The 15102-nt window shown below is 47.6% G+C and overlaps 1 protein-coding gene across 3 annotated transcripts in view; it reads left to right on the plus strand.

The window, feature by feature from the left end:
- Positions 1–3564: 3564 nt before the first annotated feature.
- Ildr2 (immunoglobulin like domain containing receptor 2) overlaps positions 3565–15102 on the plus strand; it is a 63307-nt gene continuing 51769 nt past the window's right edge. For 2 of the 3 annotated variants that reach the window (XM_031388305.1, XM_031388325.1), the window contains exon 1: positions 3565–3890. In XM_031388305.1, coding sequence (XP_031244165.1) covers positions 3800–3890 — 91 coding nt within the window. In that variant the 5' untranslated portion in view covers positions 3565–3799. Of the gene's footprint in view, positions 3891–4447; positions 4538–15102 lie in introns of those variants that run through there. The other variant, XM_031388316.1, reaches the window with a different exon arrangement.

Below are 15102 nucleotides of genomic sequence, written 5' to 3' on the forward strand. Positions count from 1 at the left end.
CTATGTGTTGCTCCCAGTTCCCCGTTCCCAGCATGTCTCCTTGTGGTGGCTCACGTCTCTGTTCTCTGTGTCCTGATTTCTGCTCTAAAGCATGCAGCTTTGAAGAAAGTAGACTATTTTGTCCATCCTTTCTCCACACCAAACCCAGTGTTAGTCATGACTTTCTGAGACTCCTACTCTGGTCCAACGTGGCATCTTGCTCTGACATGTTGGGCCCATGGCAAGAGAAAGTGTGGCATGTTGGGGAGCAGACCTCTCCCTTTGTTGTGATCAACCAGTCTCTACCCAGAGTCCTGCTCTGCTTTGCTAGTGTAAATGGACAGTGAGAATTTAGCCATACCATGGGCTTATTTGCAAATATTAATAGCTTTGTAGGAAAATAAAAAATATTACTTCTCAAAAACTAAACTTCATTGAAGGTACTTGAGGAAGGGATTAAGATGCAGATTTCCAGGTTGCATGGTTCTGATTTCATTATTTTAAATTGAACTTGGGATCTCCCTTTTAAGCAGACACTGGGCAGAAATTCTGCTGCTCCTGGTCCAAAAGGAAAAAAAAAGGCAATGAGATACTGGGTGTCCTGTATTTTATTATCTACTGCCACTATGACAAAAATCAATTCCAATGTCAGTGTCCTTCTGGCTCTATCCTTTGGGCTGCACATTTTGGATCATCAGAGGGTAGCCTTGGTGTTTTCGTATTGATCATAGTGATGTGCATATAGGAGCACAGTGGTATGGATAGGAGCATAGTGGTGTGGATAGGAGCACAGTGGTGTGGATAGGAGCATAGTGGTGTGGATAGGAGCATAGTGGTGCGGATAGGAGCATAGTGGTGTGGATAGGAGCATAGTGATGTGAATAAGAGCATTGTGATATGGATAGGAGCATAGTGGTGCGGATAGGAGCATAGTGGTGTGGATAGGAGCATAGTGGTGCGGATAGGAGCATAGTGGTGTGGATAGGAGCATAGTGATGTGAATAAGAGCATTGTGGTATGGATAGGAGTATAGTGGTGTGGATAGGAGCATAGTGATGTGAATAAGAGCATTGTGGTATGGATAGGAGCATAGTGGTGTGGATAGGAGTATAGTGGTGTAGACAGGAGCACAGTGATGTGTGTTTAGGAGGGTACATAGCTCAATTTAGAATATAGCACAGGGTCCCACCCACTAAGGAACATATGGGATAGATTACTACATTTCTCTAGTTGTAAAGTAAACGTGCAGTATGATAACATGCAGAACGGAAAAGAGTTCTTGGGATGACAGACAGGGCACCGGCATTCTATGATTCACTATGATATAGTTCTTCTGCAAGACTCCTGATTCCTATTGGCACACACATAACAAATCAGCCCAACTCCCATATTTCCCCTCTGAATAAACTTTCTCATATGTCTAAATTTTACACTAAACTCACAACCAGACATTATATGTACAAACATAGGCATGCAGTAAATAGCAGAGCATAATACAAATACATTGCTATTTCAACCCTTTGATGTAGACACTTTTTGTAGTGGAAAGCATACATTTTGAAGCCAGATGACCTGAGGTTAAATTCTAGCTCTGCCGTTTAGTGGCTTCTTGATCTTAAAGGCATTAGGGACAGTCTTTATGTCCAAATTTCTTCATTAGGATTAAGCAAGGAATCTTGTAAAAACACCCACAAACTTGCTTAGACCCTAATAAGAAACCTATGGATGTGAAGTACCATCTGAATTTCTAATTTTCTGGATGCTAAAGGATATAGTTCTCAAATTTCTCTCACAGAGCTTATTACTCAGGGTTCTTAATAGCATACAAATCATTCAAATTAAGTAAAAAGACCATCTGTGAAATGTAATGAGTGGCTCTAAGACTTACTAAATACACGGAGGATACAGATGCAGGAGACAAGTGGGAACCTAGAGAGGCCACACCAGGACTGCAGCTCAGCTCACACCCCTGAGCAGTGTGGCCACCCATCCACCACACCTGGCTCTGCTACCTCCTCGAAAAATCTGATTCTCCAGTGTCCCTACCTCTCGTACTACTTGATCCAGATTCAGGTACCCGCGAGTTAAGAGGTGACTCTGGCCACACTGGGGCCAGGGGCCTATCCTCCAGCTTTAGAGGTCAGGAGGTGACTAGACTTTTCTGACTTCTGCATTTGGAACTGTCCAGATATGCAAAAGGAATTCGGAAGGCAAAAGGCTACCACGGGGCCTCCTCCTTATTACACAGGTTCCCCCGTGTACATCACCCCTGTTTTCTTTCTTTCTTTTTTTTTTTTTAAGATTTATTTATTTATTATATGTAAGTACACTGTAGCTGTCTTCAGACGCACCAGAAGAGGGCGTCAGATCTCATTATGGGTGGTTGTGAGCCACCATGTGGTTGCTGGGATTTGAACTCATGACCTTCTGAAGAACAGTCAGTGCTCTTCCCCACTGAGCCATCTCACCAGCCCCATCACCCCTGTTTTCACATGCATCTGTCCTTAAGGTGAGGGATTTCTGCTTCCAAGTTCACAGGCAGTTTTCTTCGGTTCTTCGGCATTCTTTCTCCCTTCCTCTGGCCAGAATATGGGTGCCTGCTTCTTTACCGCCCCCAACCCTCAAAAGTCCAAATCTTGTCCCGTCTTTCAAGTGCTAACACAGATGTCTTCTTTATTGTGGTCATCATCAGCCCCACCTCTGGGACTAACTTGCTCTTTCCTGAGTCCACCCGGCCCCTTCCCAATCTCTCCTATTTTGACACTGGCACAAAGTTTTACAAATTGCATTATGCCTCCAATAATCTGGCCTTCTTCCTCTCCTGGACCCAAGATGGGGCTCCTCAAGGACATGAAGTTCATACCATTCTCATCCTGTAGCCTTAGTTCTTAGAGCCTAGGAGAACCTTAGTATATATTTGCTAACCCAAGCATTCGTTTTTCAGTGTTTTCTCAACGTATGAGTCCTTTCCAATAGACAGGAAACAACTCCATTTTAAAAGTGTGTATTACCCATGGAAATGAACACTGCAAATGGTGGATGTATAGGTGTAGCGCTCTCTCTCTCTCTCTCTCTCTCTCTCTCTCTCTCTCTCTCTCTCTCAGCTCATTTTCTGTTAATAAAAAAAGGCCTTCACACACGTTCTAACAGAAAAAAATATGTTGCCTAATGGGTTTCTTCCCTATAGATTCCAGTTTTGCTGGAGTCTCTTGGTTCTTTGAACCAGAGGCACCAGCCAGGGCACAGTAAAAACAAATAAAACAAACAAACAAACAAATCCCACACAGGTCTAAGCCCCAGGAGAAGTTATGTCAAGTCCTTGTAGCCTTTCTGTCCCTGGCACCCAGTACAGGTGCAAGGCTGCCAGGAGCAAACGGAGAGACATCCTGCGTGGTGATGGTGGCCTGAGCAGAGCGTGACCCACAGCTTCCCGCCACATGGTCCGCCCTCGGGGGTGGACTTCGCTGCTAGGCACTGACCTCCCAGCCCCCGAGAGACGGCACGTGACCGAGAAACTTTGGCGGGCGGCGGCGGCGGCGCGGGCGGCGACGCGGCGGGCGAGCTCCCCCGCGCGGCGAGCTCTGCTGCGGGGAGGCGCTCGCCCCGCGCCGCGCAGCCTGTGCGTGCGGGAACGGCCCCCGCAGCCCAAGCGGACTCTGGAGCCGGCGGCAGCGCGCCTCTCGCTGGCGCCGGCGTCCAGCGCCCGGGGCCCGGCTGCGCGGCCAGCCCCGAGGGCTGCGGCGCCAGGGACCCGCGGGGCCTGCGCTTCCCCGCCGCCGCCTGCTGCCGCGAGGTCATCGGGATCGTAGCGTGCCAGCCGATGCCCACTTTCCCGACTCTGGATCTGGATGGGAAGTTGGGGAAGATGGATAGGGTCGTGTTGGGGTGGACCGCTGTCTTCTGGTTAACAGGTAAGAGTCCTTTGCTACGGCGACGGATAACTTTATATGTATTCCCACGGTGGTGGTGTTCCACTCCACCCTCGTTTTCCTCCTTTTTGACGATATTAAAGCTGCTTAGCCTGTGTGTGTGTGTGTGTGTGTGTGTGTGTGTGTGTGTGTGTGTGTGTGTGTTTGGATGATGGGGGAGCCAAGGGAGAATGCTGGATTGCAATGAGCTGGATGGAGATGCAGGTGTTTGACTCACTAGCGCTATGAGGCTGTTCTTAGGATGTATATTTCCCCTCCAGACAATGGTTTTTCCTCCTTCTTTCTCTGAGTTTGTTAGGCTTCGAGTCCTGGGCAAAGCCTAAGGGAAAGCTCAGAAGGGGTTGATTCATTAACAGCACTGGTTTTTCTGGAGGCGGGCGGGGGGGGGCGGTAAGGGAGTGTCTCCCCAGCTGCTTCCCTAGAGGAGGAGGGAGACCCAGGGGGCATTCTCTGGGGCTCTCTGCTCTGCAGGGGGAAAGGGCTTGGAAAGATGAAGAACAGGCTAGATTGGCTCTGGAATTTAAGGCCTCATCAGTCTTACTGGAGCCATTTGGAGAAGATAAAAGACAACCCTGCGATAGATCGACGCCCCTCCCCCCAACAAGGTTAATTTGTATGGCGGTTCAGAGGTAACTTCGGCGGTGCCTGTGGCGCACCTCTTCTCCTTTTGTGAACTTTCTTCCCATCTTCAGGTGCTAGGAGAAGCCCTTATTTGTAACACGATTCAGCAATTCTGGGTTAAGAAACAAGTGGCGCTGGGGTGGCCACCTCAGATTCACAGAGTAGCCCCGCAGAAGGAAAAGTGGGGCAGGGTGAGGAGGCTTTGGATGGCTTTGGGTCAGAGGCAACCAAAGAGACAGTGGAGAAAACAGAATAAGGTGTCAAAAGGTCATGCTGATAGGATCAGGTCAGTCGCAGGCAGAAGAGAGCAAACGGCTGCAAGAAGAAAAAAGTTTGTTTCCTCCGGGGCACCCATCAGCTTCAGGAGGGTGCGGTAGGGTGGGGTGAGATGAGGTGGGGTGAGATCAAGACACTAGGAAAATGGGATCCAGCTTAAAATAGCCAAAGCAAATCACTGAGAGGGGAGAAAAGGCATGTATGAAGGAAGAAAGGCAAATGCCCCCTCTTCTTTTACCCTCAGAATGAAATTATCAATTGCCTGAGTTCTTTCCCCATGGCAAATGATAGGTCCTAACACTGCTCTTGCCCCCAGCTGGGATGAGGGGGGGGGACACCCTTAGCAGAGTTAGCCTCTTATCTTGGCTGCTCTCAGTTCCTCCCTCCCACATTATTCAAATATGAATCATCTAATTCCAGGGTTTGGCTGATCCACTCTCCCTCCTCTGGCCTCCCAGTGCTTTCCACCTCCGCCCTCACAGATCCTAACTCCCAGAGTTGCCTCTACGCTTACTTGCCATCTTCAAGGGGACTGGGACTTGCGGCCTGTGTCATGGCTTCTCTGAAGTCAGGCAGGCATCTTAGAAGGTCTGTGACTCAGAGATGCTTTTCTTGACGCCCCCCCCCCCTTCATACTGGGTCTGCCCAAGAGGAGTACTCTGGGGACTCATAGAGAGTGGGAGAAAAGCATATGGGCTCTCGAGATGGCTAACAGTTTCTTATGAAATGGAAGCCTATTAGTGGAGGGACCACAGGAAATCTAGTCCAGCCCGCTCTTCGTTTATAGAAACAGGGGTGCAGAGAAACAGTACACATATTTGAATCGGAATCTGGGACGACGCCTCAGCCCTCTCAGACCCCAGCCAGACTTCTGTGCACCAGCTCCACCTGCTTCCCTGGGGTTTCTGGTGGGAGGCTCTGTTGTTTTATTTTTTGTGTGTGTGGAGGGAGGCGCTGCATTGTCTGTGCCTTCTGCCTTCTGCACCTGGAGAGCTGGCTTTGCCTGGAAACAGGCAACAGGTTACTTATCAGGGTGTCTCAGCTGTCAGATGGCAGGGGGGATGTGCAAGGGAGGCTGCTGTCCTGGGATGCCACTGACTACCCCCTGCCATCCCCTGACCCGCCCCCTGCTGTCAGAGGTGCTGATGGACAAGGTGCCTCTCAGCTCCTGTAAAGTGTGAGGGCGATAACAATGGCTGCCAGGGAGGGGGCCTGAGGAGAGAGGTGCAGTCAAGGATGAGAGAGGGCTTTAGACTCATTCCTCACAAAGGAGCCATATGAGGAAAGGTAAGACATTTCGGTCCAGTCCAATCAGTGAATTCTCTCCTGAGACAAGGTTAAAAAAAAAATGGGAGGGAGAGAGGAAAAAAGCGCACTAAAAATGAGACAGAGCCAAGAACAAACCACATTCATTCTCTCCCTCCCTACCCCCCTTCTCCCTCCCCTCCTCCCCCACGTTCCCTCCTTCCACCTTTCTACTCCCCTGTTTTGCTCTAAGGCAGACTGAGCAATTTCTAATCAACACTTGGGTTCTTCTCCTCAGGCTGTACAGGCTCCTTCCTTGTCTTTCGTTCTTACTGAAATCCAGTTCTTCTTCCTGTTGCATATTTAGCCTCATGATTTCTCATTGTCAGTGCAGTGCTACTTCCTGCAAGAGATTGATTTTGCTGTTGTTGTTTTGAACAAAACAAAATGCTTACCAGCTGCTAGTTTAGCAACAGGTGCCCTCTAGCAATGAGACTTGGAGGAGGGCTCGTTCAGTCCCCACGCCCCAGTGTGGAAGACCTTCAGGTTCAGCCTCCCCTGGTAGCAGAGGCTGTGACAGACAAGGCAGCTCTACTATGAGAGAGTCCACTCCATGGGCTAGCTGTAGGTTTTCCTAGAGACCATTGAGCGGCTCTGTGAGGGAGACTATTTGCCTATTTGTTCTATCAGCTTTCCTGTGGGGACCCATTCATTTGCTTATCAACCCATACATAAGGCTTGCCCCTCAACCCCTGTGGCTTCTAGAGGCAAGAGTAAGTACTGAGACCACAGTGCCAATGGACACAATCCTTACCCTCAGTCTGGTTGGTGAATTTGCCGTAATGGTTGCTGGTTCTGTAAGAGCTGTGTAGGTGCTATGGCAACCGGAATAGGCATACTCTATCCAAAACGTGGGGCTCTCACCCAAACTGACTCCGAAATGAAGCTGTTCCTGAAGAAGTGATGGCTGAATTGAGAATGTCTTCATGCAGTCAGGGAGTCACGGTCGTGTCCTATACACACTGTGCCGGGGTTAGTAAGAGTGAGGTACAGCCTCTGCCTTCAAGGAGCTCGATCTGGAGGCAGAGGCCCTGGTTGTGGGACTGTGGACAATAGTTTTAGCATTGTGTGGAAGCAGTAAGAGAAGTCTTCCCTAAGTATTGGGAGATGCCTCAGGAAATCTACTTACCCTGTGAGGAGGAGAAAGGGAGGTATTGGAGCGGGGATGTTACCTGGGCCACTTTGCTCTCTGGTGACTATGTAAGGATGGTGCTATGAAGTCTTGAGATCCATCTCAAGGGGAGGTTTCAGGGTTTGACACTATTACTGATGCTATGTTGTGCTTACAGACAGGAGCCTAGCATAGCTGTCCTCTGAGAGGCCCAACCAGCAGCTGACTGAGTCAGACGCAGATACTTACACCCAACCACTGGACTGAAGTCGGGGACACTTGTGATTGGATTAAGGAAAGGCTGGAAGAAGCTGAGGAGGAGGGCGACCCCATAGGAAGTCCAGCAGTTTCAACTAACCTGGACCCCTAGGATCTCTCAGTCACTGAGCCAGCAGCATACACTAGCTGGTTTGAGGCCCCTGACACATACATATATAGCAGAGGACTGCCGGGTCTGGGCTCAGTGGGAGAAGATGCACCTAACCCTTGAGAGACTTGAGGCCCCAGGGAGTGGGGAGGCCTGGCGGAGGGGGAATATCCTCTTGGAGATGGGGGGAGGAGGAATGGGATGAGGAACAGCAGGAAGGGCAATGGCTGGACTGTAAAAAAATAAAAGTAAAAAAAAAAAAAAAAGAAAAAAGAAAAAAAAGAAGACTTAGGGTGTTATTAGTCTTGGGAAAGGAAGGCTCTCTTAGGAACTGCTGGTACCTTAACTTTCATTACCCCCCTTCATACCCTGGGTAGTGCCTACCCTCCCTCCCTTCTTTGTTCTGCCTTCTTCCACAAAAGGGACGTTGTTCCTATCCAAACTTCTTTCAATATTCTATCCTAGCCGTCCCCTACCCACACTCACCATCGCCAGCCTGGGTGCTTCTCACTGGATTAGAAGAAGGTACCTGTCTTGGTTCCCTGACCGCTGCCTACAGTTTGGACACGTGAGTCTTCAGAGTGGCCGATTTACAAAGGCTCGAGTTCTGGAAGCTCTGTGCTACTGTGCGTTAGTAGTTTTAGTCCAGGCACTCAGTGCTTGGTCTAATGTTAGCAGTTTTAGTATGGGAACACGGAGTATGGAAGGATCCCTAACCTGGGAGCTGACGGTTGGGTTCAAGAACTGGCCCTTCCATAAAGGGCTGTGTAGCCCTGGGCAGGTTCATAGCTTGTTCTTCTAGTCTCTTAGATGGGCGGTTTCTAGGGTTGCTTTTGGCTGTGTGATTCTGAGTCTGAACGTTTTTTTTTTTTCTCCATTTAATTTTGGTGACCCGCTACTTCACCCGGTGAAGGAAACAATAAATCACAGTTTTCTTCCGTGTTTTCCATTCTAATTAATGTTTAGAATGAAAAACAAAAAAAAAACCCACCATCTAGGAAGGGAGATCTGTTGTTGAGATTTTTCAGAAGAACAAATGGTTAACATTAAGCTTTTGGAAGGTGGTGGTGGTGGTGGTGGTCAGGGTTGGGTGGTCAGGTTAGGTAGAGAGAGGTGAATATTTTGGACTAGGTGGCCTGAATCCAGGCCAGGATGGCCTTAGCATATTCCTCCAATTTCCAGAACCCACTTATGTTTTCCTTCCTTTGGGCGTCCTTTCTTCTTACTCTTTAGTCAGAAGCACACAGCAAGGTAATGGCTGTTGGCGGTGGATCTCGGTGTTTTCGTGCTATGGCGTTTTCCTCTGTGTTGGGTGGCTTTCATATACATTATCCCATCTGATCCTTCTAAAGTAAGGCCATTCTTACCTTCTTACACTCAAGAAGCCCAGGGCTCAGAAAAAATAAAGGACATATATGTCCATGGGATTTTATTGATTAAAAAAAAAAATCATGAGGTGTGGCGTGTCACCACTTTAGCATAACTTGGCTGTTTCAAGTGCCAGGATCCAAGGGAGGCATTCTATTTCGGTTAAGGTGGCTCAAACTGTAACCCTTCACGTTAGTGAAGATACATGATGACCATTGTGGTGCTTGGGGTACCAAGGGCTAGAGTTTATGGAATTTAGGGAAACAGTGCAGGGGAAAATGAGAGAGAGTGGCTGCTGGTTTTCCCTAAATTAAGTCCTGAGGTGTGTGCGCAGGGGAGAGTGTACAGGGAGTACTCCAGAGAGGCAGGGGCTGTGTCCTCGAGACAGAACAGACATGGCTGAGCACTTGGCACTAGGTGTTGGTGCTATACACCCAGGAGCCGTGCAAGATGTGGCTGTGCTGTATGCATGCTTAAAATCGAGGCTATGGAGGTAGGTTTTTGGCTCTCCGAAAATGAAAAGAAAGCATCTTGGATGACTGGAGTTCTTTGTGGGCCAAGAAGCAAGAAAGAGCTCAGCAGAACACGCTCCTTCCTCCGTTCCCCTTCTGTGCCTGGAGCTTACAGGATGCAGTGCTCTGCCTCAGAAGCAGAACGCTCACACTGTTCCCCCTTCTGTACCCAGCCTTTCCAAGGGGCTGATACAGAGGAGAAGCAGGGCAGAGGCTGCAGCGTGTGTGTGTGTGTGTGTGTGTGTGTGTGTGTGTGTGCGCGCGTGCGTGTGTGTGTGTGCGCGTGCATGTGTGTGTGTGTATGTGTGTGTGTGCGTGTGTGCACGTGTGTGTGCATGTGTGCGTGTATGTGTGTGTGTGCGCGCGCGTGCTTGTGCGTGTGTGTATGGGTAGGTTTAGCACTAGCTGACTTGGATTTGAATGCTAGCTTAGTATTTTATCTTATTTCCTTTGACTTAGACATGCAAAGCTCACTCATCTCACAGTGCTAGCTAAATAATTAAAATTAAACCTTGTAAAAACCTCTCAGAACAATGTTGGGCACACAGTAATAGCCCAGTACTTCTCACGGACGCAACTAGGCATATTCATTAGCATTTCGATGCAGCATCAAGAAATAAACCTCAGTAGCTCACTTTAGTTGATATTTATTTCTTAATCATGTCACATGGGAAGCTGCAGTTGATTGTGGGCAGCTGAGCGTTGGCTTGGTGGACTTGACTCGGTACCAGTGTGAAGGGACAGGCACTAACTGGTCATGTTGTTCTTACAGAGGAGGGCGAATGCTTGGGAGGATGGGGTGGGAGTATAGAGGCAGTGTGTAGAACCAAATCACACAAGTGCCTTTAAACAGCCACGTGGACATGTCCTGTGACTATCTGCTCATATTACACTGGGCAAAGGGGATCCTGTGGCCCAGTGTATAGTCTGTGGAGTTGGGATGGTACCCGTACCCAGAGAGACCAATGCAAGATTGGAAAGGAAATGAACAGTGAAATCCATCCTCCGGACTAAGTCATCCAACAGCTGTAATCTTGTCTTTGCCATGTAGCAGACTCTTTAGAACCCTGCAGAATGGAACTGTCGATAACAAAGGCCGCAGATGACTGAGTAGGAGATTCTCAGGCAAGGAGATGTGATGCTGCTGTGGACTGTGGTGAGAGCTGGAAGCAGTGATACTTGAGGAAGTCCTGGAGAATAAGTAGGAGTTAGAAGGGAAGAGAGCTATGGGGATAAAGAATAAAGAAATGTGCAGAGGAAACCAGCTGTGTAAAGGCTGAGAACCAAGAAAGGATGTGATATTTTTGTGTGCGTGTGTGTGTAAACTACAAATATTTATCTGTGTCTGAAGCACTTAGTGCTGCGGGAGCCAAGAGAAGCCCCTTTATCCTCCAGAAGGCTAAAGGGAGTCTCGAGAAGAAGAGTCAGAGCCAGGGGCATGCCATGATCAAATGTGCATTTCAGAAAGACCATTTGTACTCAAGGTGGTGAATAGATTAGGTGTCGGTAAGGAGTCTTGTAAGGGAAGGTCTGATGCGACCTGAGCCTATATGGTATCTCCTATATGAGATAGGAGACAGACATGGGGGCTGGAGAGATGGCTTAGAAGTTAAGAGCATGGGCTGCTCTTTCAGAGGTCTTGAGTCAATTCTCGGGAACCACATAGCTGCTCACAACCATCTGTAATGAGATCTGATGCCCTCTTCTGGTATTCGGGCATACATGCAGGCTGTATACATAATAGATAGATAGATAGATAGATAGATAGATAGATAGATAGATAGATAGATAGATAAATCAGAGAGGGAGGGAGAGACTGACAGACAGACATAGACAGACTTACATGGTGGTAGAAGTATGACTGGCTGGATGCAGAGGTTGAAAGGGAAGGGATGTTAAGGATCCATCTAGATTTCTATCTTGGGATCTCTAGGAATCCGTGGACATGATTAATATGAAAGGGGAAACACATAAAGGAGGGGCATGGAAATCCCTCCATCTCTTTCTCCTAACTAATTATAGCCTAGGCTGCTATAGTTAAGGTACCCTAAGCCATACTGTGTCAGTTCCTTTATGCAGTTCTTGATAAAAGCAACTTACGGAAGAGCTTGATCTGGCTCACAGTTCAAGGCTCACCAGGGTAGGGTGGTCTTGGTTGCAGGAGCCTGACACACAGATCACATTGTATCTGCAGTCTGAAGCAGAGGGAGGTGAGTGCTTGGCACAGTACTTTCTCCTTTTCATGTAGTCTGGGACTCCAGCCCATGGCATGATTTGGTCTACATGGAGGTCGGTTCTTCCCACCTCATTTAATGCCATCTCAGTAATTCGTCCCAGACATGCCCAGCGTCTTACCTCCTCAGTAATTTTAGGTCTTATAAAGCTGATGCTCTTACCTGTCAGACAGAGTGACTAATATCAAGTACTTTCTTTTTGTCTTTCTCATTGAAGTTTGAATCTGTTAGGCTATAGCTACCATTTCTAACATGTGGCTCATAGCTGTAGGTTCTTCTCAACAAGGAAAATAGAGTTGAAGGCAAACATCTTGCTGGCAGAAAGGTGACCTAGAAGCTGTATACCTTGTTTCTCACTTCTTAAATGTAGTCATACGGCTACAGCTAGCTGCAAGAGAGTCCAGAAAATGTGTACATCCTGATGGTTTGTCTTGCCAAATGAAAACCTTAAATGTAGTCATACGGCTACAGCTAGCTGCAAGAGAGTCCAGAAAATGTGTACATCCTGATGGTTTGTCTGGCCAAATGAAAACCTGGGATGTCCTTTTGCTAAAAAGGATAAATGATTGTGTTTCTCTCTTTTTGCAGGATGAGCTTGAATATGGTTTTTGTTTGTTTGTTTGTTTGGTTGGTTGGTTGGTTTTTCTAGACAGGGTTTCTCTGTGTAGCCCTGGCTGTCCTGTAACTCACTCTGTAGACCAGGCTGGCCTCGAACTCAGAAATCCACCTGCCTCTGCCTCCCAAGTGCTGGGATTAAAGGTGTGCGCCACCACTGCCCTGCAAATATGTTTATGTAACACAAAAATAGAGACTAGGGCTATGTATTTGGGCCTGGGGCTCAGGGGAGGTCTAGACAGGACACACAGACAACAAGTTGATAAAGGTCGATAGGAGCCTTCTTATATATTCCCTGGTTTGTCTAAATGGCTGAAGTTTGACCTCCATGAAAGAAACGCGATGATTTCTAAGGTCCTTCTGCATTGCTGGATAAAGACTGACCCCCTTTCAGCACTGCTTTGGTTCCACTGGATTGGCACACAAGCTAGCTACACATTATCAATAGTTCAGTTCAGATCCATGGATGATAAAACAAGTCAGATTGATATGTGTGGTTTTCATCTACACGGTGGTGGCAGAATGGGAAAACATGGCCCAGCTGGAGATATAGGAATTATACTTAATGAGTGGCAAGCTCTTTGTGCATGGGCATCAGAGCCATTGGCTGAAAATAATAACTAGGCCATGAGCAAAGTTTATGTGGGTGTCATTGACCATAATCCTATCTGAAATGGGAACATAGTGTTGTACTTTGAGATTCTTAGAAGGAAAACTGGAATGCTGTCATTAAAAAAAAATTGGTCTTCAAATGGTCTCTCTGGTTACCCCAGGTCTAATGTAGATGGATTCAGGTACTGGGGCAGCAAAGAAGAGACCCTGGTGTTGGGACTGGTCTTCTGGGCAGTGTATTCAGATGGTGAGTTCTATACTCCAAGATCAGGTTGTGGTCTAGACATGTGTGGGGATGGGACTGAGGATGGGAAGGTGGTGGTGAGAGGTGATGGAGTCACATGATGAATCCTGGGAATCAGACTCGTGAGACCAGTATCAGGGCTCAGATCTGAGTTTATTGAGCAGTGCATAAGCTTATATACAGTGTTTGAGCCAATCCAAGCCCCTAAGTCCTTGGCCAATCATATTTTGCCACACCATCACCATGCCCCAATGAAAGCCCTGCTGATGAGGTTATTCACAAGTATTGGCGGACGGGGAAGGGAGAGGAGGAGCCATATTAGATCTGATGCCGTGTGGTAGGTCAGAACTCTTTGAAGAGTCGCAGGAGCCTGTGGTCCTCGCTCTCCATCCCACATTTTTCCTTCACAAGGTTGATCTCCCCACCCTCATGGACAAAGGCATTGTATTGACCAGTGTGCTGTAAGGGATGCTCCCCAATACCTCTGACTGGTAAATAAAAAGTAGAGCCTACGACTGTGCGGGGGAGAGGAAGATGGGACTTCGGATGAGTAGGGGGGTCGCAGGTAGGGACCACAAGGGAGAAGAGACAAAGGAGGAGGAGAAGAAGGTTGGCCTGAGGACACAGGTGGAACAAAGCAAGTCTTAGTTGTCAAACAGCACAGGATCTATGGCTGGGATGTAAGATAGAATAGCTCAGAATCTGCCCAGTTTAGGCTTAGCGCTTGTTAATAAACATACCAGGTTTCTGTGGTTTTTATTTGCAAATTATACAGGGTAAAGTGCATGTAGAAAGGACCTGCAGATAACTGGGAGCAAAGGGGGGCATAGGAACCCTGCCCCCCATAAATTACTACAATACCATAGTTCTAGCCAGTTTAAGCATAGAAGAAATCTTTTTTCAAAGGACTTGGTAAACTTGGGACTCAATGGGAAATGTAGAGAACAAAGCTCAGAAAACAGGCAGGTACTAGCTGATGAGTACTATTCTTAGTAAAGACTTTTTATTTTATTTTTTTAACCTTGATCAAGAAGATGGTTTCTGCTTCTAGAAGAAAACTGTCAAGCTGTATTTTCTTTGTCTTTAAGCCTTTAGCCTGTAGGTGGACACTGGAAATGCTTTGCTCCCATCCTGAGTACTCAGAGATGCACATTCATTCTTTACTTGGCTGGACTATAGGCTAACCCCACTGGAGATGTGTGCATACCTTCTATTCGTTTGTCTACATTTAGAAAGCCTTCCCATTTGTTGTCTCTAAACATGTCTTGGGAGGTTGAGACAACATGTTTAAGATGTGAAGACAAGTGATAAATTTCTTACGTTTTTAGCTTGAAGGTGGGAGAAGGAAGGTTTGAGTTGCCATATTGATAGTCTCTAGGGAATAAGAAACTTTTCAGATCTGCTTTGGGGACTTGCAGATGCTTGCGTTGACACCATTATATGCTTACATCTGCATGCCCTCAGGATGGGTAAGCTTTATACAACGCTTCTAGAAGGATGCATGTCTCCAAGGACACTTGTCTGTGACCTTAGCAGCAACTTCGCTTCTCTAAAATGGGGATGTGCTTATAGAATGGCCTCTCAAAGATGCTGGAGGAATGGCTGTCAACAAGTGGGGAGAGGAACTTGCTTTGAAAAGAGATGAGGGTGCTAAAATAAGAACAGCCTTGCTCTAGAGACCACCCGTGTTACAAGAACACAGTTTGTCATATGTGGATCCCTTCCCTCACGTGAAAATTTGGGAAGGCAAATTGGGACCCTAATTCGCAGGCACTGTCTGTGCTGGGGGGGGGGGGAACTTTCCCTAGTCTGAAAGGAAGCCCAGGGGGTAGCCGCTATTCTGAGCTGTCTCTGCTCACTTCTTTCAGGCAGCTCCCTAGGTGTGGGCCAGAATGCATACTCTGCACTGAGACACATTCCCTGCCCGCC

The sequence above is a fragment of the Mastomys coucha genome, unplaced genomic scaffold (genome assembly GCF_008632895.1).
Source record: "Mastomys coucha isolate ucsf_1 unplaced genomic scaffold, UCSF_Mcou_1 pScaffold1, whole genome shotgun sequence".
NCBI lineage: Eukaryota > Metazoa > Chordata > Mammalia > Rodentia > Muridae > Mastomys > Mastomys coucha.